The sequence below is a fragment of the Coccinella septempunctata genome, chromosome 4 (genome assembly GCF_907165205.1).
Source record: "Coccinella septempunctata chromosome 4, icCocSept1.1, whole genome shotgun sequence".
Taxonomy (NCBI): Eukaryota; Metazoa; Arthropoda; class Insecta; order Coleoptera; family Coccinellidae; genus Coccinella; species Coccinella septempunctata.
In genome coordinates, this window is record NC_058192.1 from 30240952 (window position 1) to 30267712 (window position 26761).

Sequence of the window (26761 nt, forward strand, 5' to 3'; positions counted from 1 at the left end):
AAACGCAACAAAAAAAACCTATTAGTACAAAATTTATTCATAATTCGTTCTCAAAAATATTGCTATTTTTCAGGATACACTTTCTCGCCCTTTTCGCCACACTATCCACCGCTGAACGAACCATTTCCGGGTTTCGGCGAATCTCTTCGGCGGCTGATTCGATTCTTTGAATCAGTTCTTCTCTCGAAGTCACTGGAGCTCGCTTATCATAAACAAGACTCTTCATATGACCCCAGAAATAAAAATCCATAGGTGTAAGATCTGGAGAACGAGGAGGCCATGCGACAGGTCCCAATCGGCCGATCCATCGGCGAGGGTATTGAGAGTCTAAAAATTCTCGTACACTCCTCACTGTGTGAGCAGGGCAACCATCATGCTGGTACACAATTTTTAAAGGATATCTGTGAAAAAATTTTTTCTGAAATCGAACACAACTTTTTTTTACATGTCTACAGCGAAAAAAAAAATTCACTGGAAATTGATGAAATTTTTCACGATTGTACTTACTTTCATACCTAACACGAATATCAAAACAGAATCGAAAAATATCAAACGGTTTCGTTTTTACAGCCATTCAAATGTCCCGTTCGAATATCTGAAATAATAAAAAAACATGACACAGCTTGTGTTCTTAGGCCCATAATTATTGAATTTGTATGTCGAAACATTCCAGATTGCAAAATGAATTTAAAAAAATCAGTGAAACTTCATTGAGAGTCGAACTCCCTACTCTGAGTTAAGTATTAATGTGAAATATGAGTCTGTTCTAAGGTTCTGAGTATACATATTAATTTTCGTTGCCGAGCAACAGTAGCTGATAGAATTTGACAGGGTATTTGAATTTTACTGAATAATTCGAGTATATTGAAACGATTTGTATGCAAACGAAAATGAAATATTCACTTTTAGAAAAAAATTATATGGTTCAGGCTTATTATGAAGCGAATTCCTCAGGGAGAGAAGCAAGGGAAATTTACGCTCGCAGATTTCCAAGCCGAAACTATCCTAATTTTAAAACTTTCATAGAAACACTGCGTAAATTACGTGAAGAAGGTATTCTCCACCGCAAGAAGAAGGAAACAATAATCCGAAATAACGAAGAACGTATCCTGGATTTAGTGAGTGAAAATCCGATGGTATCAACGAGAACTCTAACAAATCATCCAAGTGTGAATAAGAGTAAATCCACTGTATGGAGAGTTTTGAAAAGAAATCGCTACCATCCGTACCATTTTCATTCATGTCAAACCTTAGAAGAAGGTGATTTTGAGAAGAGGAAAGAATTCTGTGAATTTATTTTAAGAAGGACACGTGAAAATAGGAATTTCCTACGTCTCATACTGTTTACGGATGAAGCAACATTCCACCGAGATGGTTTCTTCAACAAAAAAAAATAATATAATATGGCAAAGGGAAAATCCACATGCAACAGCAAAAAATAGCCAAAAGGGATTTTCTGTCAATGTTAGGGCGGGAATGAAGGATGGATTCATTATAGGACCGTACATTCTTCCAGTGGCGGCTCGTGGGCCTAAGAGGCAGGGGTTCACAAAATTTAAAAAGCCAATGATTTTATTGAATGAGAAAGGTTCACGAATTTACATAAGTGTTCACCATTCTGTACAGTGTTTGAAAATGAAATCCATCCTTCTTTCCTTCTTTGCAGGGAACTTATCTACAACCGCATCGTTAAAATTTTTTCAATAAATTTTTTTTCTATAGATAGCATCGCTAGTGCCGTAAGTCTTTCTTCATTCATCGAACCTCTTGAAAAGGTCTTAATTCTCTTCAATGTTGAAAAACTTCTTTCTACTTCAGCTGTCGTCATCGGAATTGCCACAAGTATTTGGAGAAGGGAAAAAGTGGCAGAAAATATCAGTTATAGGTTATTTTCAATGATAAGTTTCAACAAATTGAGAGCACCGCTAAGATTTCTGAAATCAGGTCTTCTGTAAATAATCTCTAATGCGGTTTTCAACCTAATTTCATCAAAAAATGGATATGCGTCATGCGTCCACTGTTGAATCTAAATGCTGCATTGGAAAACGGTTTTCATGCTGTTCAAATTTGTCTGCGCAAAAAAGTAATGCCGTTCAGGTTTTGGTCTACCATTTTTTTTTAACGTGGAGTTTTTCTTCATAACTCAATGAATTAAAATTTTGTTATAAATATTCCACAGCAAATTTTGTTGCATTCATAATGAAAACAATGAACGTATAATTTCTACTTCACCTAATGAATTACGTCGCGTGTCGAGGGATAAATAGTCCGAACGTGATCTCCGTAGATTTCACCATTTGTGCACAGTGAAGTTGTGCTCCTGCTTGAGTTAAAACGGCGTACATCCCCCTCCTTCCGCTCATAAAAATTGTCAAGCAATTCGTCGTAAACCCCTCCTTCTCGTTCGCACGTGCGACCGACGTTTGTGGACGGCAAGAGTAGAAAAAAGCACTGATAAGTCTTCGTCGCTGGGTCATGCTCGTATTATTCATAAATAGATACTAGGTACAAAATAATATTGTAACAGAAGAACGGTAATTTATTGGTTAGTTGAGACAGGAAATTTGATTTTACGTTACTTTGTTTGAGGGTTCACGTGCTTATGTGCTCTCATGGCAGAGCCGCCATTGCATTCTTCCTGAAACATTGACTGGAAATGGCTATAATCAATTTTTGAGGTAAACTCTGCCCGATCTATTGGAAGATATTCCTTTGAGTCACTTTCAAGGAATATGGTACCAGCATGATGGTTGCCCTGCTCACACAGTGAGGAGTGTACGAGAATTTTTAGACTCTCAATACCCTCGCCGATGGATCGGCCGATTGGGACCTGTCGCATGGCCTCCTCGTTCTCCAGATCTTACACCTATGGATTTTTATTTCTGGGGTCATATGAAGAGTCTTGTTTATGATAAGCGAGCTCCAATGACTTCGAGAGAAGAACTGATTCAAAGAATCGAATCAGCCGCCGAAGAGATTCGCCGAAACCCCGAAATGGTTCGTTCAGCGGTGGATAGTGTGGCGAAAAGGGCGAGAAAGTGTATCCTGAAAAATAGCAATATTTTTGAGAACGAATTATGAATAAATTTTGTACTAATAGGTTTTTTTTGTTGCGTTTGTGAAATTGTGGAATTATTCGTAGACGTAGAAATTTCCGCAATAATCAATCCGCTTAACAGGGTTGAAGGTCAGGTTGTTGGAATAAAAACCACTTCTCAGACCATTGCCGACATGTTTCGATTTTATTCTAAAATCTTCTTCAGGGCTCTAAAATGATTACAAGATTTTTCAATTAATAACACTTATAAATAAAATGTGTTGGAACATACAATGGGACAATACATCAGTACAACAAATGAATAAAAATCACATTAATGTCTGCATATTACAATGCATAGACAAATTCCAAACTGAAAATACGAAAATTGAGAGAAACATTGAATATAATTTAGCTCAGTATACAGGTACCTGATTTAACATTAAAAAAGGGGGGAACAGTTACTTACAGTCTTTTTGTGGTTTTATAGTCAAAATCATGAAAGATATGAAACACATAACACTCTTAGACAACATCAAACGAGAATTTAACCAAAAATTGGACAAATCGGAAACAGACTGCTGTGATCACACATATGTTATAAGTAAAATTGAATTGTGTTTTGATCTACCGAGATGACATTGACGTTCAATATTAATAATTCGTTCAAGTTATTTTTCTTTTCATTTTGTTGATGAGATAGTAATAGGCTGTATTCAAACTATCAATATCTGTTCTCCTGTTAATGGATTTTTCATCCTGCTTTATAGAGATCATTTCATGTAGTAACCTTTTTTTTTAAATTTTTTGGTGTCCTAATATTTTTATTGAGTCGATGTTAAAATCAAAAAAATGGAGTGTATTTGATACATGTTCTGTTAAGGCGGTGTTGTTGTCTTTTTTCTTTTTTAGAGGGTTGAGTATGTTGAGGGAATCTCTTTCATGCTCGGAGATTCTGTCTTTAAGATACCGACCTGTTTGTCCTACATATGTAGACTGACAATCCTTGCAACAAATCTTGTAGATCACATTACTCAATAATTCTTTTGGAGTTGTACTTTTTATTTTTGTGAAAAGCTTTCTGTTGGTGTTTTCAGATCGAAAAGCTACGTCGACACCAAGCGATAAAATATTTCTTCTTATCTGCTCAGATAAACCTTCAACGTAAGTCAGGGCGTAAAATTTTTTGTTTTCAATCATATTGTCTTCTTGAATTTGTTCTCGACTTTCTCTGTAAATAATTTTTTCTATGATTTTGGTGGGATAATCATTTTTCTGTAAAATAGCTTTTATTTGGTTTAAGTTGTCTCGGTGAAATTCAGGAGAGGACAGTTTCAGAGCTCTATTTTTCAAATTATTGATAATATTAATTTTTTGTGTGATGGTGTGCTTTGAATTAAAATTTAAAACTCTGCCTGAAAAAGTCGGTTTTCGATACCAATTATATTTTATTTCATTGCCATGTCTTATCAGCAAAACGTCGAGAAAAGGTAAGGTGTTTTCCTGTGATTCGACTTCAATGGTGAATTTCAATCGTGGATGTACGCTGTTAAACACTGTGATGGTCTCTTCCACTTTATCGTCCGGTATCGACGTGCAAATTTTAATTCAAAGCACACCATCACACAAAAAATTAATATTATCAATAATTTGAAAAATAGAGCTCTGAAACTGTCCTCTCCTGAATTTCACCGAGACAACTTAAACCAAATAAAAGCTATTTTACAGAAAAATGATTATCCCACCAAAATCATAGAAAAAATTATTTACAGAGAAAGTCGAGAACAAATTCAAGAAGACAATATGATTGAAAACAAAAAATTTTACGCCCTGACTTACGTTGAAGGTTTATCTGAGCAGATAAGAAGAAATATTTTATCGCTTGGTGTCGACGTAGCTTTTCGATCTGAAAACACCAACAGAAAGCTTTTCACAAAAATAAAAAGTACAACTCCAAAAGAATTATTGAGTAATGTGATCTACAAGATTTGTTGCAAGGATTGTCAGTCTACATATGTAGGACAAACAGGTCGGTATCTTAAAGACAGAATCTCCGAGCATGAAAGAGATTCCCTCAACATACTCAACCCTCTAAAAAAGAAAAAAGACAACAACACCGCCTTAGCAGAACATGTATCAAATACACTCCATTCTTTTGATTTTAACATCGACTCAATAAAAATATTAGGACACCAAAAAATTTTAAAAAAAAGGTTACTACATGAAATGATCTCTATAAAGCAGGATGAAAAATCCATTAACAGGAGAACAGATATTGATAGTTTGAATACAGCCTATTACTATCTCATCAACAAAATGAAAAGAAAAATAACTTGAACGAATTATTAATATTGAACGTCAATGTCATCTCGGTAGATCAAAACACAATTCAAAAGACTGTAAGTAACTGTTCCCTCCTTTTTTAATGTTAAATCAGGTACCTGTATACTGAGCTAAATTATATTCAATGTTTCTCTCAATTTTCGTATTTTCAGTTTGGAATTTGTCTATGCATTGTAATATGCAGACATTAATGTGATTTTTATTCATTTGTTGTACTGATGTATTGTCCCATTGTATGTTCCAACACATTTTATTTATAAGTGTTATTAATTGAAAAATCTTGTAATCATTTTAGAGCCCTGAAGAAGATTTTAGAATAAAATCGAAACATGTCGGCAATGGTCTGAGAAGTGGTTTTTATTCCAACAACCTGACCTTCAACCCTGTTAAGCGGATTGGTTATCAATAACAAAGGTCTCAACTCAAACCCATTCCGCAATAATGCCATGCCATTAATATCTGGGAAGTATTAACCGCCAATTTCTACTCAAACTGCATAAATTGGTTTCAAGATAGTTGCAATATTATATTCAGTTAAATTCAAATACTCTGTCAAATTCTATGAGCTGCCATTGCTTGGCAACGAAAATTAAAAACCTTTGAACAGTCTCAATTCAGATTCCACATTTATTTTAATAGGTACTTAACTCAGAGCAGGGAGTTCGACTCTCAATGAAGTTTCACTGATTTTTTCAAATTCATTTTGCAATATGGAATGTTTCGACATACAAATTCAAAAATTATGGGCCTAAGAACACAAGCTGTGTCATGTTTTTTTATTATTTCAGATATTCGAACGGGACATTTGAATGGCTGTAAAAACGAAACCGTTTGATATTTTTCGATTCTGTTTTGATATTCGTGTTAGGTATGAAAGTAAGTACAATCGTGAAAAATTTCATCAATTTCCAGTGAATTTTTTTTTTCGCTGTAGACATGTAAAAAAAAGTTGTGTTCGATTTCAGAAAAAATTTTTTCACAGATATCCTTTAAAAATTGTGTACCAGCATGATGGTTGCCCTGCTCACACAGTGAGGAGTGTACGAGAATTTTTAGACTCTCAATACCCTCGCCGATGGATCGGCCGATTGGGACCTGTCGCATGGCCTCCTCGTTCTCCAGATCTTACACCTATGGATTTTTATTTCTGGGGTCATATGAAGAGTCTTGTTTATGATAAGCGAGCTCCAGTGACTTCGAGAGAAGAACTGATTCAAAGAATCGAATCAGCCGCCGAAGAGATTCGCCGAAACCCGGAAATGGTTCGTTCAGCGGTGGATAGTGTGGCGAAAAGGGCGAGAAAGTGTATCCTGAAAAATAGCAATATTTTTGAGAACGAATTATGAATAAATTTTGTACTAATAGGTTTTTTTTGTTGCGTTTGTGAAATTGTGGAATTATTCGTAGACGTAGAAATTTCCGCAATAATGCCATGCCATTAATATCTGGGAAGTATTAACCGCCAATTTCTACTCAAACTGCATAAATTGGTTTCAAGATAGTTGCAATATTATATTCAGTTAAATTCAAATACTCTGTCAAATTCTATGAGCTGCCATTGCTTGGCAACGAAAATTAAAAACCTTTGAACAGTCTCAATTCAGATTCCACATTTATTTTAATAGGTACTTAACTCAGAGCAGGGAGTTCGACTCTCAATGAAGTTTCACTGATTTTTTCAAATTCATTTTGTAATATGGAATGTTTCGACATACAAATTCAAAAATTATGGGCCTAAGAACACAAGCTGTGTCATGTTTTTTTATTATTTCAGATATTCGAACGGGACATTTGAATGGCTGTAAAAACGAAACCGTTTGATATTTTTCGATTCTGTTTTGATATTCGTGTAAGGTATGAAAGTAAGTACAATCGTGAAAAATTTCATCAATTTCGAGTGAAATTTTTTTTTCGCTGTAGACATGTAAAAAAAAAGTTGTGTTCGATTTCTGAAAAAAATTTTTCACAGATATCCTTTAAAAATTGTGTTAATTTAGGAAATGAAAATCAATTTGGCAACCGAAAAAAAAAATCACGAACATTGCAGGTTTTCCGCCATTTTGTAATTTTTTTTTCGGTGCTCTACACCATTTCTGAATGAAGCATCCAAAAATACTACGATATGACAAGAAACCATTACTTCCAGTCTTATACATAACCGACCACACTCAATATAATAACGCTCGAAAATGACATTAAACACCGTGTATCTCCCTTATGCTTCGAAAACGGGAAATATTTCTTAAGAAAAAAATGATTCTCCCGATGTTCTCTACACGTCATATGAGTTTGTCCAGTTTATGATGAAACACCCTGTATATACGAAGTTTTAGGCCTTAGACTCAATATCGACAAAACCAAAATCCTGGTAAGTCCGCCAGAAAGCCTTCTAACAGATATCAGCCTGGAGAATGAAACTCTAAAACAGGTCGAGCAGTTCAAATACTTGGGAAGCTTCATAAATACTAGGGCTAACCTTGACACGGAAATACACAACCGTATCAATTCGGCATCACGGGCATTCTGGAAGCTAAAGGATAGAATGCTTCAAAATCACAACCTCAATCTGAAGACCAAGACAGCTGTTTACAAAGCAGTGGTCCTCCCATCGCTCGTTTACGGAAGCGAAATCTGGACGCCTTACAGGCGATATATTAAACAGCTTGAACAAACGCAACAACGTCATCTAAGACAGATAATGCACATCAGATGGTTCCACAAAGTTTCGAATGCAGAAGTCTTGCAACGCGCGAGTTGTACAACAATTGAGACTCAAGTAACGAGGCAAACTAGGGCCCAACTCAGATGGAGCGGCCACATTCTGAGGATGCAAGACACAAGACTCCCCAAAATAGCTCTATATGGCGAATTCACTGAGGAAGCCCGGAAACCAGGAGGCCAGTACAAGCGGTTTAAGGATACACTACATCAATCCCTAAAATCAGTTAATGCCAATCATAACTGGAAACAACTAGCGTTAGACAGGTCACAGTGGAGGTCTTTGGTACAGAGTTATAATGGAGACTCGAGAAGGATACAGCGGCGGCCAGATCTGGTTGGTGACTACAGAACACAAATAATAAGAGAAGTGTAAACTCCCTACTATTCATTGGCAACAGAATTGGCCGCCATCTTAGGTGGCCGAGAAGTGGGGGAAGGCGGGAAAATTAAATTGGATGTGAATCTTGCTTATATAGATATAAATGAGAGGTGTCGCGCACAAGGGCAATTTCTCAGTTTTGGTGTTTTAAAAATTAGACACTTTTCCAAGCGAAAACTGGCAAGTGATTAATCACCTATGTGTGGATTGTCATAATAAGTAAATTGTTCTATTATTTGTGATTCAAGAAGTGGAAAGTCATGAAAACAAGAATCTTCATAAATCATTTATTGAATGAATGATAAATACACATAAATTATTGTAAAAATACTTGAAAGATACATAAAATTTGTGAAATGATGATCAATAGACGGATTTTTTGAAATTCTTTATAATTTGTGTCACATGTTAGTGAACTTTATTCTAGCTTCCTGGTGTCTGAATAAAATCATTGTCAATTTTTCAGAAACAGGATGACTTTTGAAACAAAAATAGATATATGTAGAAAACATTTAATATTGAATAATAACTGATATTTGCATCTATCATGCAAAGACGTCCAAACAGTTAATAGAATTGTCAAAAAAAATATAATTTTATATAATATATAAAAAAACATTGACATAATATCACAGAGTCCAAAAGTTCAGTCTTCAAAAAATAACATTTAATAGAAAAATTGAGAATAAGAGGGTAATTAAGAAGGAAAAAGATATACAAAAAAGTAACAATGCAAATAGTAAAAAAATGTAAAAATAAATTCTTCAAATAAAAACTCTAAACCCAGAGTCCAAAATCATAACATTTGATAGAAAAATATTGAATGAAGGGGTTGTTAAAAGTACGATTCATTCTTATTTCCAACATATATTCAACGAAAAACATGCAAACAGTAACGAAATAAATAAAAAAAACATTGAATGCAAAAATAATACTTTACCACAAATTATCACAGTAAGTATACAAAGGAAATATCACATTCAGTTAATTGCTTGTCTTGAAAAAATAACATGGGCTGAAGGGACATTATATGTACACAAGCAAGGGAACCATTTAAACAGTAATAAGAAAAGAAATATAATCTTTGAATAAATATAACCATCACATGATATCACAGAGTCCGTTAGCACTATCACTTTGGCTCTACAAATGGGGAAAAATATATACATATATTAAACGACTAATATACAAGAAGCAATTGGTTCATTGATTATTTATCCTGCTCTCACGTATTATTCGATTTTTTCTTAGATGTCCAGAATGGGGAGGTTTTATAGTTTTATTTTTTTCACGAATATATTTGAAAATTGTTACACGAAAGAGAATTCTGTAAATATTTTGCGAAAGGTCATGGATAGTACAGAATGACATTTTTTGATACTCCCGGGTGAATTTTGAAATGAATTTATCCAGCAATTTTGTCTCATGACCATTTTTATCCAAAAATTTATATAATTCAATATGAAACTCGTCAACCATTTGAACCAATTGCTCACTTGCATAATTCAACCGAATTTTGTCATCAAATTCTTTGAAACTTACAAAAAGATGCTGACTCAATACGTGTTCTGAAAAGAAGCATTTCCTACAATTTTCACATTCTAAAAATTCCGAAATTTTTAATTTTTTCAAGATGTAGCCGGCTACATAAGAAGAGGCGTGATTTTGATCCGTAATATCATCTACATCATCATCCTCATCGACAACATTAGAATTATTGGTATGTTCTTCACAGCTATCTTCATTTTCCCTATTATATTTACTAATAAAATCCCCAAAATTCCCTAATGAATCACAAAAATCGTTTTCACAGTTAAAGGACTTGTACACCGGTGAACTTAAATTATTGATTACTAAAGTTTCAAGAGCTGCCACGAATTGTGAAGAATTTGGATTTGTATTGCCAAATCCATGTTGCCTTATTTGTCCAAATAAATTTTCAATAGGATCCTGATTGAAATTTCTTAAATTCAAAAACGTCAAACCCTCAAACCGCAAGAGTTTCCATAATTACATAATAGACCTTATCGTGATAGTCCACCCCTGAACAAATTTAAAATGTTTACCACACTTCCCATTACGAAAAATTTTCCAATTATTAATTTTGGGCAACATATCCGACCAAAATTCTAAATGAGGTGAGTTGTCAGACAATGCAGATCGATATTTTTTTCCATCCGAATTATGAAACTGCGAACTATTCAATGAATCGAATAGATTATCAATCTGATGACAAAACTCAGCAGTATGCAACGCGTTTGTCTCCATTTATCCAGACGCACAGAAAGTTTCAATAGCTGCTGCTACAGTGTGACTCAGTTGTCTGGCTGCCACATTCACTTTCATCTTCATATAGGAATCTGAAAAATTGAAATTATTTTCAGTTAATTTACTGCAGCATCTATATGTTCTCTTAGAATTATCAAAATGGAAAGCTTCCTTTATATGGTCCATACAAGCAAACTTCCCTGTCTCAAATTCCAACTTTCCATCGATAATAGAGTTACGAGTACACTTTAAAAGATGAGGGACATCAAATATTGTGAAAACTCGCTGTCCATTAAATACAAAGTGGAAAGGAGAAGGTTGATCATCTGTGTGATCTGAAACTAAGGAGTTCAAGGCAGTTTTGTTAGTACTGCCTTGGTCACAAACAGTCGCACAAATTCTTACAACCACTGCTTGTAATTCCTTAATTATGTCTACTATCAGTTGTTTTAAATTGCAAGATTTGACACTATCTTTTGAAAGATAATATGCAATGGGAATTTTAAATTTTTTCTAGATGCCCCTTATCATAAAAACGAGAGCATGATTTGCTGGGTTAGATGTTCGACCCAGAGAACCTAAATCTTCGAATCCTGATATCTTCTGATGCCGAATATTATATTATAGACCACTACTAATAGAAATTTCATCAAAAATCAAAACACAGTATGTATCCAACTAATCCATGTTTCCTACCTGAATTCTCAAAAATTCTAGAACTGATTTTAAAATTCCGCATTCAAAAGGTATATTGGAAAGAAGGGTTTGCAAAGTTCTAGGTGCTGGCAATTTAAAAACTGATCTTAAATATCTATAAAGTCTCGGGCTTCTTTTATACATGGCGAGAGCAAAAGTTTTATCATTTATGGTCCATCTTCGACCTGTAGGTGATTTTGCCGATTTTCTCAATTGGGAATTAATGAAATGCTTGCTAACTGAATTTAAATTTTCTTCAATGAATTTGAATTTACCGTCTCTATACAATCTGTTTATTTCACTAAGCTGAGTTCTTTTATTTCTCAATAATGTTTTCAATTTTGAAAGTTTAGATGTTGTATTTCTGTGTATCCGATACACATCTTTTTCTACTTTATTCGAATCATCAGCCTCCTTCAGGAAAGAAAATTTATGTCTTCTCTTTGAATGTGATAAGGGGCTTATATTATCACAAATAGAAACAATAACTTCTTCATCTGGCTCATTTGATTGAGATATATTGGAATGAAATGAGGTACTCGGTGCCTTCTCAACAGAAGCAGGAGGAGAATAGATCAAAGAGATGTTTCTATCTTGATTGTTGGATTGTGAGATTCTTGGTATAGGATTTTGAATACTATTATCACTAGACGGTTGATTAGAATTAGTGGGTGGAAATGTACAAAGATTCCCAGCGAGCACAAAAACATCTCAGAGATGTTAAAAGTAAGAGATTTCGAGACATTGAACATCCACTGCGATGTTCTGTTTATACATGAATAGAACTTTTATAGAACAGCCAATGTCCGCCGCAGGCGGCTATTATATGGATGTCCCTGGGATGTCACAAAAAGAACTACTCAGAAGTTTTTTTGATATCCTTTTCATGTACACAATAGAACATTTCTAAAGTGCTTTGCGCACACGAAATCGCTGTTTGTAAGACTTTATATGAAATTCTGTTGTGAGGCCTTTTTTCTTTCATTTGAATGTTTGAGGTTACCACATTCTATTTTAAATGAACTACAAAGTTTTTAAATGAAATACAGAATACTATATAAGAATAAAAATATTTTAATGATACTTCAACAGGTACAAAAGGAAAAGAAATCACATTTCACATAAAAAATTGAACAAAAAAAAACAATTGATAAATATTATACTACAGAAAGGGAGAATAAACAAAGAATATATCACATTCAATAAAACAAACATAAATAACCAAAAAAAAATATCACATTTAACATAAAAAAAACAGAAATAATAGAAAACAAACTGATTATAATTTTAGATGTACCGAAAGGGAAAAAAATTTATGAAAAATTTATTTTCCCTTCATTTTATCGTCCCTCCTCCTCTGCCTGATATGCCTAAACCAATCTTTGGCATAGAGTTCGAATACTTTCCTAGTGATTTGGAATTTGTTATGGATCACATCTACAAAATAAAAACAATTCAAACAATTAATTCACAAAATATATGAAGGTTTAGATGATTTTTTCCAATTAAAATAACAGAGAAAATAGCTGCATGAAAGGATCTGGAAGATTTGAGTTGTATATAGCTCCTGACCAGGTTGATTTGCGAAACGATTTTATTTATTTAATTATTTGTACTGGTATAAAGATGGAACAATTTAAAGGAGTTTTCAAAAACAAGAACTTTTCTGGGACAATTTGAATTATTTTTTGATTCACAAGTGATGAATGATTATTATCATCGTCGGAAGAGTAATCTTACAAAATATTCTGGGAATTATCAACGGCAGAGATAGATTATCGAAATATGTTGAAATCCTCGATGATATGGCTTTAAACTTTATAAAGTTATTTCTTGAATAATTATAATAACCTTCCATTTACCATTCGATTATTCCAACCAAAATACAATGATCTCTTATACCTAGTCCCAAATACACAAATAATATTAACCACGCAGCGTGGATTCTTTTGAGGTTATATGTATGTTTCTGGACATTATTACCATACATTCAATTCATGTAATACTTACTTATTAATTGTATTTGGTTACTATGAAGAGATCAATCCTAAATTCACAATCAAAACCAACACAGAAGTAGTTAATATTATACAAATCACCAATCAACTTTCAACTCCGAACAGTCCACAGTCCAAACTACGAAGAAAGTGAAAATGGCGGCAAAATGAAATAGGTGAATTGTATATTGTTTATTTGGAATAAACCTCCCAAGGCAAACTATGCGACGCCAAGAGAAGATATCCACACGCTTACATTATTTTGAAAAATTTCGATATTTCGATATATCGATATATTAGAATATTCGGTATGAAACACAGATTTGGAAGTGTTATCAATATTTTTATTATTTGAATATATCGGTTTAACGATATATACCAAATTTGTGGTTACCCATGAGCTTTATTAAAATATTCGGAATGAAGCACAGTTTTGGAAGTGTTATCAATATTTTTATTATTCAAAATACAAAACTAATATCAATTACTATTTTAAGTGCAAATTGCACATGCACTCCCTTTCTTTTCGTTTAGAACTACTGTCACAAAGCGTTACAATCAAAGATTATACTCTATACTCTATAATCTTTGGTTACAATGATCTACCCGTACCGTAGATACATTGAACTCTATGGGAACCCATAGAGTTCAATGCGTAGATACGAAGGATTGAACTTCGAAGTTGACCCAATCAAAGAGGAACTCTTTGGACCCAATACACCACTCATTGTCGTGGTCGTTATACTACACACTAAACACATCAGATCAACGATGTGCGATACATGGAAAAATATCGAAATTTGATACTTCGAAATAAATATCGATAGTCGATAGTATCGGAATTCGAAATATCGACGATATTTATCGATTATTTTTTTAAAAAATATCGATATTTCGATATATCGATATTTTTCGCCCATCCCTATCGCTCAGTTGTCATCCATCTTTGAGCTAGTGTGCGTGTTGTTATTGTTTACAAAAGTTTTTATACAAGTGCATGAAAATTATTGTTCAATATCCTTGATGTGATAGTACGACGTAAGTATTTTCTGATTAACATGATACAGGTTTAAAAATAATTCCATTTATGTATTTCAGACCTCTTGAATCATCCAATTCGAATAGTGATTGAAAGAATGTTTGAATGCAGTTAGCCTTTATCTCGATGGTTGATTTATGCAGGTAAGTAGAAAGGTAAGTCGTCATTTATTATATTATATTAATATTTGTTGGAACTTATGTTTCCTCAGTCTGTAGTTCCCTAGCTATCAGATATGGGTGTACCTTTTTGAATTGAGGGCCAAATCTACTTCTTATATCAACAACTTTTATTTCAATATATGCCCAAGTGACCAGTAACATATCTGTTATGTTTTCTTGGGAGATCGAATGGGGAACTTTGTTATGTGTTATTTTTCTGTAACCATTACGTGTCTGATGCGATATTTGAGATGTACCTGTGCTGTATCGAAATTATATCCACATTTTGTAAATTTCATGTTCCCGCTCCCTGATATCCACGTAACATATTTGTAACATTGTATCATTTTGAGATCATGAACATAGCATGACACCATAAGCGTTTTAACTACCGTCGAGGGCGCTGTAAAACGTAAACAAATATGGAGGATTGTGAGAAATGCTATTGATACCGCTGTCGTTTCGATATGTATTTATTATCATTTAGACGTTTTGTCAGTTGAATAGTGGATTACTCAAAATTAATAAGTGCAGATATTGAACGTTTGATAAGTTATTTGTGTATCATAGTGATTTTCCAGTGAAATGGTGAATTACTGAAAAGAATTAAAGTGATATGGATATCGAACTGTAGGTCAATAAATCATTTCTCTTATTTTCATAGCAGTCCTATAACACATAATAGGCTATGTTTTTATTATATCCAGCATATAAAAATTATATTTGAATAAATAATGTCCTGTTTGGTGTAAATTTCGATATAAGTTATTTCCTCACGTGTTGCATGTACCTCATATGTAGAAATAAATGAATAAATCATATACTTATATTAAAAATTTTTTTCAGAAAGATATGAAATATGCATATAGTATTCTTTTCAAGCATGAAAAATTATGGAAATTAATATAAACTATTGCAATATTGAACTCGTATTTTGATTTTTCAAATAGTGTGTATTTATCGATCATTTTTGAAAATAAAATTGATTATTGTTCTCCAAGAAAAATTAGGGCATGTCTTTCTGGTCTTTGCAGTTTCCTGCATTAATGAACTGTTGATTATTTTTTTTTATGGAATGCAGGACTAGAAAGACATGCCCTAATTTTTCTTGGAGAACAATAATCAATTTTATTTTCAAAAATGATCGATAAATACACACCATTTGAAAAATCAAAATACGAGTTCAATATTGCAATAGTTTATATTAATTTCCATAATTTTTCATGCTTTTTTTGAAAGCATTTTCAATAACAAATGGAACATAATAAACATAGCACAAGAACGTAATATATATAGATCTCCCATGAAAAAAATATTTGCATGATCCATGTTTGAACTATTTTTGCTCCTTTCAGAAAGGAGATGTGTTCCTTGTTTGAGGCGGACATAGGAGCATAGCTGCTACATAAGCGCTCTGTATTTGTACTCTTAGTGTGATATATCTGTTATAAAACAAGGAGCGCGGGATACATTTCTGCTTCATAACTGTTATGAGATATGGTCACCTGGGTGTATTTGACAACTATGACAAGTTCTACTTAAAAAACATTACACATCCTGACAACTCGACGATCAACATATATATACTTCATTCAAATTTATTTTAGCAGTCGGTTGGCCATGAAATAATTTTCTCAAGTTTTTGTAACTAGAACGAAGTTAGGTTGGCACTCATGAAATGTCGTTAATGTCATAACGCCGTTGCCACAACTAATATCAATTTTTATTACGAAAATTCGAAAATGCCGAAAGTGATTGAAAAAAGGGACAGGGTTTCAGGAAGTGCTATTTAGAATTCAGGTCCGCTCATTCAAATAGTTATACCCTGATATTCTAAAATCCACAATACGTCAGACGATAGCGAACATATTCAATGTAAGAGAATTTATTTAATGTTTCATCTGAATCTAAAAGACTTTCAGCTGAATATTTCCACAATCAGAAAGATTGTGAATGAAGAGTATGACAAAGAATTTCCTTCTATTGGAAGACCCAAAAAAGTGGTGGTATTTGAGAATTTTATTTTTGAGTGAATTAATGCGAAAAGTATACTACAGGATTTTCGATAAATGTCATCGGAGAATAAGTTCCCTAAAATGGATTTTTCTATTTTTCATTTGACTTGTCCTATACAATGTAAATGTCTAATAAATACCTAATTATTATAATTACATCAATGTATTAAGATGAATAGCCACAAATACGCGCAAGTTGCCCTGTTACTTGTTTATTCATGTGAAATTTTTGTTCAACGGTGAAGTTGCATCTTAACTTGAAACTTCCTTCAACTCCTTTTACTTATATTGATGCAAGATGATTTTTGTTGAAGAATTTAACATTCTTATAATTATCTGTTAATTCCTTCGGGAGATACCCATTCCCAACCACTGCATCATATGCATTTCATCTTCGGGTTAATATTTTTGAAATCTACAAATGATGTAAGCCAAAGAAGATAACGAACATTAACTCTCCTCAAGCGAGTGCATATTATGATATTATACTGATCTCTTGTATTTTTCATGCAAATAACTGGATTTGGTATGCCTTCAATCAGTTTGTATAAACATGACATTGTGATAAAATACGTAATAACAGAAACTTTTACGTAGAACGGGCAACAAAGCGTTGATTTAAAACCCAAAAATGTTTTGACAAGCTTCATAACCCCACATTTTCGTACTATACAGAGTGAAATGTGTCAAATTTCCATGGCCAACCGACTGCTAAAATAAAGTTGAATGAAGTATATGAAAAACAAAGTAGGGGGATTCTTAATTCCAACACACTCCCACCTTGTGTCATTCATACATCGAAGTAATGACACAATCAATGTTCAAATCTTTCAGGAACTTTTACAGGTCTTCCTGATCTCGTTCTAACTACCGGATCTCTAGTTAACAATCTTTTTGATAACTGCTCCCCTTCACCTTTGGTATGATTATCGCTTTTCTTTTCTGGTAAACTTATGGCAGGACATTTGAGAAGTTTGCATCTAAATCGCTTACAAGAGATGCAACTACTGATAACGGATCTAATAGTGCGTCTACTTTTAAGAATCCAATAATTCGCTCTAAGAATACTCATCAATTCTTGTACTCCAACATGATTATTCTTTATATGTTCTTCGAAAATCAAACGTTTCACAACTTCATGGTTTGTGGGCAATACAAATGGCATACGAAAATCCTCTGCATCAGTTCTATCTGAAATTTTTGTTCGCAATCTGATCAGTCCTTGGTTATCAGTAAAGGGACATAATGATGATAATTTGGGATCTTCTACAGACTCAAAACTTTCTTCTTGTATGAAACGAATTACTAGTTTTCTTGATACTTCCAGTTCATCGACAGTCAGAAATTTTGAGTCTTCAGTATTTTTCTTTCTGCTATTATTGACAAATCGTTTGATCCATGTAACCATCTTGACGATTTTGCTGAACTTCGAAAAGTACTTGTAGTACCATACAAAATCTTTAGACACCGGCAACGAGGAAACAACAGTTTTTCTTCTTTCGCAGTTTATTTCCTCTTCATTACTATCAAAATTCTGACTAGGCCATTGGGAAATTGGATCACACAACCATTTTGGACCCTCCCACCATCTTCCATCAGCTAGTGATTTAGCAGAACATCCTAGTGATGGAAGATCTGCAGGATTCATATCACCAGGAACATGGTACCAGTCTAGAAAAACGTTTTATTTCTTCAACACGGTTCCAGATGAATGGTTTCCAATTTTCTTTCCTTTTGATCCAAGATAAAACAATTGAGGAGTCTGACCAAAAAAATGCTTGAAGGTTGATTTCATAGTTTGTCTGGAAATTTCGAAATATTCTCACTCCAATTGTTGCAGCCAAAAGTTCGAGACGTGGTATGGTTAATTTTTTAATAGGTGCTACTCTAGATTTTCCTTCGATTAATCTCAAAACCACTTGACCATCACCAGTTTCTGTTCTGAGAAAAATACAAGCTGCATAGGCATCTGCACTTGCATCACAGAAAACATGTACAGATTGAGTGGTCAATATAGTGGAATCTAAAGATATCCACCGAGGAATCTTAACGGATGTCAAATAGGGTAGTTCTTGTAACCACTTCAGGAATAATTCTTGAACTACTTCATCAACTTCCAAATCCCATCCCAATTTCGTAGACCAAGTCCTTTGGAGCAAAATTTTTGGGATCAGTGTCACTGGACATGAGAAACCAATTGGATCAAACAGTTTGTGTGCTGCAGATAATATAGTTCGTTTAGTTATCAGTCCTACATCCATTTTATCAAACCATTCTAGAGAAAGTTCTAAGGTGTCCAATTTACGATTCCAGATGAGTCCAAGGATGTTACTTTTTGCTTCGACTTCGACATTTTCTGGCAAAGAATGCTCCCACCCTCTCAACTCGAACTTTCTATCAGCCAGAATTTTAGTTGACTGTTCAATAAATTGGTTGAGAGCTTCTTCGTTTTGTACACTTATAAGAATATTGTCAACGTAAAATGACTTCAATAATTTCGAAATAACTTCGGGACTATAGGAGTTTTCTTCATGAATTGATTCTCTTAGAGTTTCCTGCAGATGAAATTCGAGGACTGCTCCCAATAGAAAAGGACTGCAAGTTACTCCAAATACGACACGGGCATGTCTATAAATTTTTATTTTTCCGTTTTTATCATACCAAAGAAACTTCAGAAAGTTTCTATCGTTTTCTTGTAATCCAATCTGAAGAAATGCCTTTCTTATATCAGCTGTGATTCCTATCTTATCCAAGCGGAAACGTAGAATCATAGATGGAATTAATTCAATGAGGTTGATTCCTTTCTCAAGGCACTGATTCAAAGATGGTTGATTCTTTGCTCCTGACGAAGCATCAAAAACTGGACGTACAGGTGTTGTGGTACTACTGGGCTTATATACTGGATGATGAGGTAAAAAATGACCAGACTGAGATGATGTTTCAAGAGGTTCATTTTCTGACGAACATTCTATAACTCCTTCAGCTAACCAATTGTCGAAGACGTTATCGTAGACGTTGTAGAAATTATCCCTTTTTAACTTTTTCACAGTGTGGAGGAGTCTTTTATAGGATAAATCGAAATTGGATGATAAAGGGGAATGACCTTCAATCCAAGGCATACACACTTCATATCGCCTGTCATCTCTTCGTTTAACTGTTGCTAGAAAATGTTCCATAACAAGTTTTTCTTGTTCCCGTTGTGATTCAGATCTTTCAGGAGCTTGAATACCAAGGACATCTAGATTCCATAAGTCACATATGGCCACATTTTTTGAAAACATCGAAGTTACAAGAAGGGATGTCTTAGATGAGTATTCTGATTTCAGTTTTCCCATGAGTGTCCAACCTAGTAATGTATGAACCGCTACAAGTCCACAATCCAAATCTTGTTTACGTCCGGAAAAAAGTTTTCCGGCTATGTCGGCACCAACCAAAACATCAATTGGCCCATCTGTAGTGTCAGTAATTTCTACTCCCATTCGTTTCAGTTCATCCAGCCAAGGTCCCTTTTTCACTGAGCTTACGTGGTTGCAAATCAATGGTTGATCCAAAACTTCGAAGTTGCAACAGTAGTCTTCAGTAAGACTTTGTAGAGAAATTCTGAAGCATCTATGACTCACAGATTCAGTTTGGGTTCCTCCAAAAAGTGAATGTACTAGCTGTTCTTCTCGAACTGGAGGGTACCCCATCTCTTCGGCAATTTTTCTTGTAATATATGACTTGTGGGATCCAGTATCGATCAAGAGTCTTACTCGGCGATATTCTTTGTCCCCCTTCAGTTCTACTACTATGGTTTGCAAAAAAATTTCGGGAAAAGTGTGGTTGGACAGACTGTGTTCATCAATTTTCAAGTTTGGCTGTTTCAAATTCCTATCATTAGAACTCGATGATGACTCGACATCGTTTTTGGGACACATAATAACACAATGTCTACCTTGACATCTGTGGCATTTTTCTCGAGAGCGGCATCTTCGAGCTATATGACCAAATTTGGTGCATAGGTGGCAACAAGCATTTTCTGACAATTTCTGTTTCCTTTCTGCAAAACTGAGTTTCAACACTTCCTTACATTGATCAGTTGAATGTGAATTTTTGCAAAACACACATCGTGGAACTCCTTTGTTGTACAATTCAGAAGCAGTGGGTACATTAGAACTAGTACGTATGCTCCTATCTTCAGGCTTTCGTCTGTCTTTGAAACTGGACACCGCGAGATGAATTCTGTCTTCGTTCATCACTTCTTCTCTCAGAAAATTCATGAGAGCATCAAGACGCTTCTTCAAACTGCACTCTGATGAATAGAACTGACTTCTATGCCATGCTCGTATTAAATCTTCTCCTAGGCATGATTCAACCAAAGGGTATAGCATCGCAGCGCAGGTATCTGATTTTACACCCAGACTTTCTAATGCTCTCAATTGTGATTCAATTTTGTCAAAAAATGTGGATAGTTTATTTTTGGTATTCAGATTCATCAAAACTAGCTTGAGAAGTTCTCGGACATAAACTTCTATTAACAAATCTTCTCTTCCAAATCTTTGTTTCAAACTATCCACTGCTTTAACATAGTTACCTTTAGAAGCAGGGTAACTTTCCACAATTTGTCTAGCTCGAGAGCCTGGTGTGGTAGCTTGAACTAAATATTGTAGTTTATCCTCCTCTTCTATATCAGAATCTTCATCAATTCTGCTGAATTGATTCCAAAATCCAAGCCAATCTTTCGTTTCACCACCAAACTGTCTGAATTGAAGTTTGGGAATCTTCAATTTGCTTCTGGATTCTGATTTCTTGGAGACACTGCTTTGACATATTAACTTATCGAAACTACATTTTATCTTGTGATATTGAGAACTCATCGTATTCATCAATTGCACTTCTGCATTCATATTCGCTTCTTCTTCTCCTGCATCCAACATTATATCAATCATGAGTTGATTCAGTTCAGATACTTGAAGCATTATTTCATCCAAGACTTTGATGCTACTCTGTATTTCTAGGATATCGCATTTTTCTTTGGAGAAATCTTCTTTCAACTTATCATAGATCCTTATCAAAGCTGTTCTTTGTAGAGCTAAGGCTTTCTTGGTTTTTTCCATACCTGTAATAGAGGGTCCTGTCACGGTCGCCATATGTTGGAACTTATGTTTCCTCAGTCTGTAGTTCCCTAGCTATCAGATATGGGTGTACCTTTTTGAATTGAGGGCCAAATCTACTTCTTATATCAACAACTTTTATTTCAATATATGTATTTGACAACTATGACAAGTTCTACTTAAAAAACATTACACATTCTGACAACTCGACGATCAACATATATATGAAAAACAAAGTAGGGGGATTCTTAATTCCAACAATATTTTTAATGTTATTGGTTAATGTATCGTTCCTAATATTATATTTTCATAACTGTTTTAATATTTTCCTTTTATGCTACTAATTCTTTAAATATGTCTGGTACTACAGTAAAGTCGTCATCTTCTTGTAAGATTGCTTACTCTTGTAAATATCCTTCCTGCAGTAGTGTCTTCAGAAAAAATTTGCCACCTGGTGAAAAAAATAAAAATTTCTTTTATTTCCCCCAAGAAGAGAAACTTGGATGAAAATTTGTGGTTTGGATTCAAAAATCCATGTTTCTAATTTCCGAATTTGTCAGGATCATTTCAGATTTTCTGATTTCAATAATCCTAGGGAACCGAAGTACCTCAAATATTTGTCAATTCCTAAAGCCCCTGTAAATCCACCTTATCATCAAATTCTCACATCTAATTATTCAAATACAAATATTCCATTCAACATATTCGATGTATCTTCGATTGAAAATTGTTTATCCAACTCACCAATCGATGTAACGCACCAGGTGGAAAGATATCAGCAGTTCTTATTCTCAGAGGGGTTACCTAGTAATAATCTTTGTACATTTCCACCCACTAATTCTAATCAACCGTCTAGTGATAATAGTATTCAAAATCCTATACCAAGAATCTCACAATCCAACAATCAAGATAGAAACATCTCTTTGATCTATTCTCCTCCTGCTTCTGTTGAGAAGGCACCGAGTACCTCATTTCATTCCAATATATCTCAATCAAATGAGCCAGATGAAGAAGTTATTGTTTCTATTTGTGATAATATAAGCCCCTTATCACATTCAAAGAGAAGACATAAATTTTCTTTCCTGAAGGAGGCTGATGATTCGAATAAAGTAGAAAAAGATGTGTATCGGATACACAGAAATACAACATCTAAACTTTCAAAATTGAAAACATTATTGAGAAATAAAAGAACTCAGCTTAGTGAAATAAACAGATTGTATAGAGACGGTAAATTCAAATTCATTGAAGAAAATTTAAATTCAGTTAGCAAGCATTTCATTAATTCCCAATTGAGAAAATCGGCAAAATCACCTACAGGTCGAAGATGGACCATAAATGATAAAACTTTTGCTCTCGCCATGTATAAAAGAAGCCCGAGACTTTATAGATATTTAAGATCAGTTTTTAAATTGCCAGCACCTAGAACTTTGCAAACCCTTCTTTCCAATATACCTTTTGAATGCGGAATTTTAAAATCAGTTCTAGAATTTTTGAGAATTCAGGTAGGAAACATGGATTAGTTGGATACATACTGTGTTTTGATTTTTGATGAAATTTCTATTAGTAGTGGTCTATAATATAATATTCGGCATCAGAAGATATCAGGATTCGAAGATTTAGGTTCTCTGGGTCGAACATCTAACCCAGCAAATCATGCTCTCGTTTTTATGATAAGGGGCATCTAGAAAAAATTTAAAATTCCCATTGCATATTATCTTTCAAAAGATAGTGTCAAATCTTGCAATTTAAAACAACTGATAGTAGACATAATTAAGGAATTACAAGCAGTGGTTGTAAGAATTTGTGCGACTGTTTGTGACCAAGGCAGTACTAACAAAACTGCCTTGAACTCCTTAGTTTCAGATCACACAGATGATCAACCTTCTCCTTTCCACTTTGTATTTAATGGACAGCGAGTTTTCACAATATTTGATGTCCCTCATCTTTTAAAGTGTACTCGTAACTCTATTATCGATGGAAAGTTGGAATTTGAGACAGGGAAGTTTGCTTGTATGGACCATATAAAGGAAGCTTTCCATTTTGATAATTCTAAGAGAACATATAGATGCTGCAGTAAATTAACTGAAAATAATTTCAATTTTTCAGATTCCTATATGAAGATGAAAGTGAATGTGGCAGCCAGACAACTGAGTCACACTGTAGCAGCAGCTATTGAAACTTTCTGTGCGTCTGGATAAATGGAGACAAACGCGTTGCATACTGCTGAGTTTTGTCATCAGATTGATAATCTATTCGATTCATTGAATAGTTCGCAGTTTCATAATTCGGATGGAAAAAAATATCGATCTGCATTGTCTGACAACTCACCTCATTTAGAATTTTGGTCGGATATGTTGCCCAAAATTAATAATTGGAAAATTTTTCGTAATGGGAAGTGTGGTAAACATTTTAAATTTGTTCAGGGGTGGACTATCACGATAAGGTCTATTATGTAATTATGGAAACTCTTGCGGTTTGAGGGTTTGACGTTTTTGAATTTAAGAAATTTCAATCAGGATCCTATTGAAAATTTATTTGGACAAATAAGGCAACATGGATTTGGCAATACAAATCCAAATTCTTCACAATTCGTGGCAGCTCTTGAAACTTTAGTAATCAATAATTTAAGTTCACCGGTGTACAAGTCCTTTAACTGTGAAAACGATTTTTGTGATTCATTAGGGAATTTTGGGGATTTTATTAGTAAATATAATAGGGAAAATGAAGATAGCTGTGAAGAACATACCAATAATTCTAATGTTGTCGATGAGGATGATGATGTAGATGATATTACGGATCAAAATCACGCCTCTTCTTATGTAGCCGGCTACATCTTGAAAAAATTAAAAATTTCGGAATTTTTAGAATGTGAAAATTGTAGGAAATGCTTCTTTTCAGAACACGTATTGAGTCAGCATCTTTTTGTAAGTTTCAAAGAATTTGATGACAAAATTCGGTTGAATTATGCAAGTGAGCAATTGGTTCAAATGGTTGACGAGTTTCATATTGAATTATATAAATTTTTGGATAAAAATGGTCATGAGACAAAATTGCTGGATAAATTCATTTCAAAATTCACCCGGGAGTATCAAAAAATGTCATTCTGTACTATCCATGACCTTTCGCAAAATATTTACAGAATTCTCTTTCGTGTAACAATTTTCAAATATATTCGTGAAAAAAATAAAACTATAAAACCTCCCCATTCTGGACATCTAAGAAAAAATCGAATAATACGTGAGAGCAGGATAAATAATCAATGAACCAATTGCTTCTTGTATATTAGTCGTTTAATATATGTATATATTTTTCCCCATTTGTAGAGCCAAAGTGATAGTGCTAACGGACTCTGTGATATCATGTGATGGTTATATTTATTCAAAGATTATATTTCTTTTCTTATTACTGTTTAAATGGTTCCCTTGCTTGTGTACATATAATGTCCCTTCAGCCCATGTTATTTTTTCAAGACAAGCAATTAACTGAATGTGATATTTCCTTTGTATACTTACTGTGATAATTTGTGGTAAAGTATTATTTTTGCATTCAATGTTTTTTTTATTTATTTCGTTACTGTTTGCATGTTTTTCGTTGAATATATGTTGGAAATAAGAATGAATCGTACTTTTAACAACCCCTTCATTCAATATTTTTCTATCAAATGTTATGATTTTGGACTCTGGGTTTAGAGTTTTGTAACGAGAGGGTAGTTTTCGAACCTACCCCCTCATTTTAGAATCATTATTTTAGTTTTCATTTTTCAATAACCGTTTTTATTCCCTAAAAACGATGTCGCACCGTATAAAACATCCTGAATTGGAAGATAACCGAGTTTTTTGTTCGCTAGCACAGATAAGTCGAAATTAAGACGTTTTCATCGACGCAAAATTACCGAATTTCGACTGTCGGGCACATCTGATTTCCGCACCCCCCCTGTGGGTATAAAATCAGATGTTCCCCCGCAGGCCACTTCACTTACGATTAACTTGCTGCCGACTTACGATTTTCACTTACGTTGTTCCCGTGTTCTCAGCCTGCTGTCAGATACCGCCAATAGTTAGAAGAGTTCTTTTAGTTTCAATTTTTTTTTTGCCTTACGAATAGAATTTCAGTTTTCTTTTTTTTCTCTTTCCGGTTCGTTAAAATTGACGAGTGCAAGTGGCCAAGCCAAAGGTAAGACGACACGCCGTTATTTTCTTTTTATATTGGAACTTCAGCCTCCCTTCATCCCTTCCTACCCTGGTTTCAGTTCCACCCCTACTGCTAAAGCACCCCGCTGGCGTGGATACTCAGGGGGTGCGGAGGCACTTTGGAGTGGCAGAAAACCTTCCTCTATCCCTTCCTACCCCGGGTTAGGTTCCACCCCTATTGCTAAAGCACCCCGCTGGCGTGGATACTCAGGGGGTGCGGAAGCACTTTGGAGTGGCGAACCCTCTTTCCTTCCCCGTTGTTTCGACGCTCACTTCAGTTGTTATCGAAGAACCCCGCTGGCGTGGACACTCAGGGGGCGAAGAGCGCAACTAGGGGTGAGCTGTTGTAAATCTGTGCCGTCTTTCATCCCCTAACCTGGCTGAAGTCCGGTATCTGTCCGTCAAGTGTACGTCTCAGGTTCTGGCTGGCGAACAAGTCCGTTAACCCCCGTATAACGCTTGAGATCGGATCCCGTGCTATTCCGTCCGTCTTGTCCGTCCTTCGAATCACTGTAAAATTTAGTAGTAGTGCTATTTGTGCTCCCCTTTTCGACGAATAAAAGTTGTATACGTTGATTCTGCCTATCATTGTGCGTCGCTAACACCCTAGACACCAGGGAACCCTGTCTCCGGCTAGTAGCTGCCGGGGTAGGTTTGCTATTCTCCCTTAAAGAATAGCTGGCGCTCGAGTCCGCCGAGGAAAACCCCGTTACAAAAATGGCGCCCGAGCAGGGACCGTTCAGAATCTACCAGGAAACAACTGAGGTGAGAGACAATAACCGGACAGTGAGTGAATTCCCGAAACAGTGAGTAAAACCTCAG

At 34.6% G+C, this 26761-nt stretch overlaps 1 protein-coding gene across 1 annotated transcript; it reads right to left on the reverse strand.

Annotated features, from left to right (window-relative positions):
- Positions 1-17470: 17470 nt before the first annotated feature.
- On the reverse strand, positions 17471-21785 carry LOC123311641. The gene is made up of 2 exons (XM_044895707.1): positions 18611-21785; positions 17471-18327 (listed from the first exon to the last, which is right to left on the reverse strand). The coding sequence occupies exons 1-2, from the start codon at positions 21783-21785 to the stop codon at positions 17471-17473; spliced, it is 4032 nt and encodes a 1343-aa protein (XP_044751642.1).
- Between the last annotated feature and the right edge of the window lie 4976 nt (positions 21786-26761).

What these genes read in the sequence shown, in the direction of transcription:
- LOC123311641 (XM_044895707.1), bottom strand. Translation starts at nt 21,785, where the DNA reads ATGGCGACCGTGACAGGACCCTCTATTACAGGTATGGAAAAAACCAAG. An exon ending in TGCAGATGCCTATGCAGCTT is followed by an intron (nt 18,328 to 18,610) that starts GTATTTTTCTCA and finishes ACGTTTTTCTAG; the next exon opens with ACTGGTACCATGTTCCTGGT.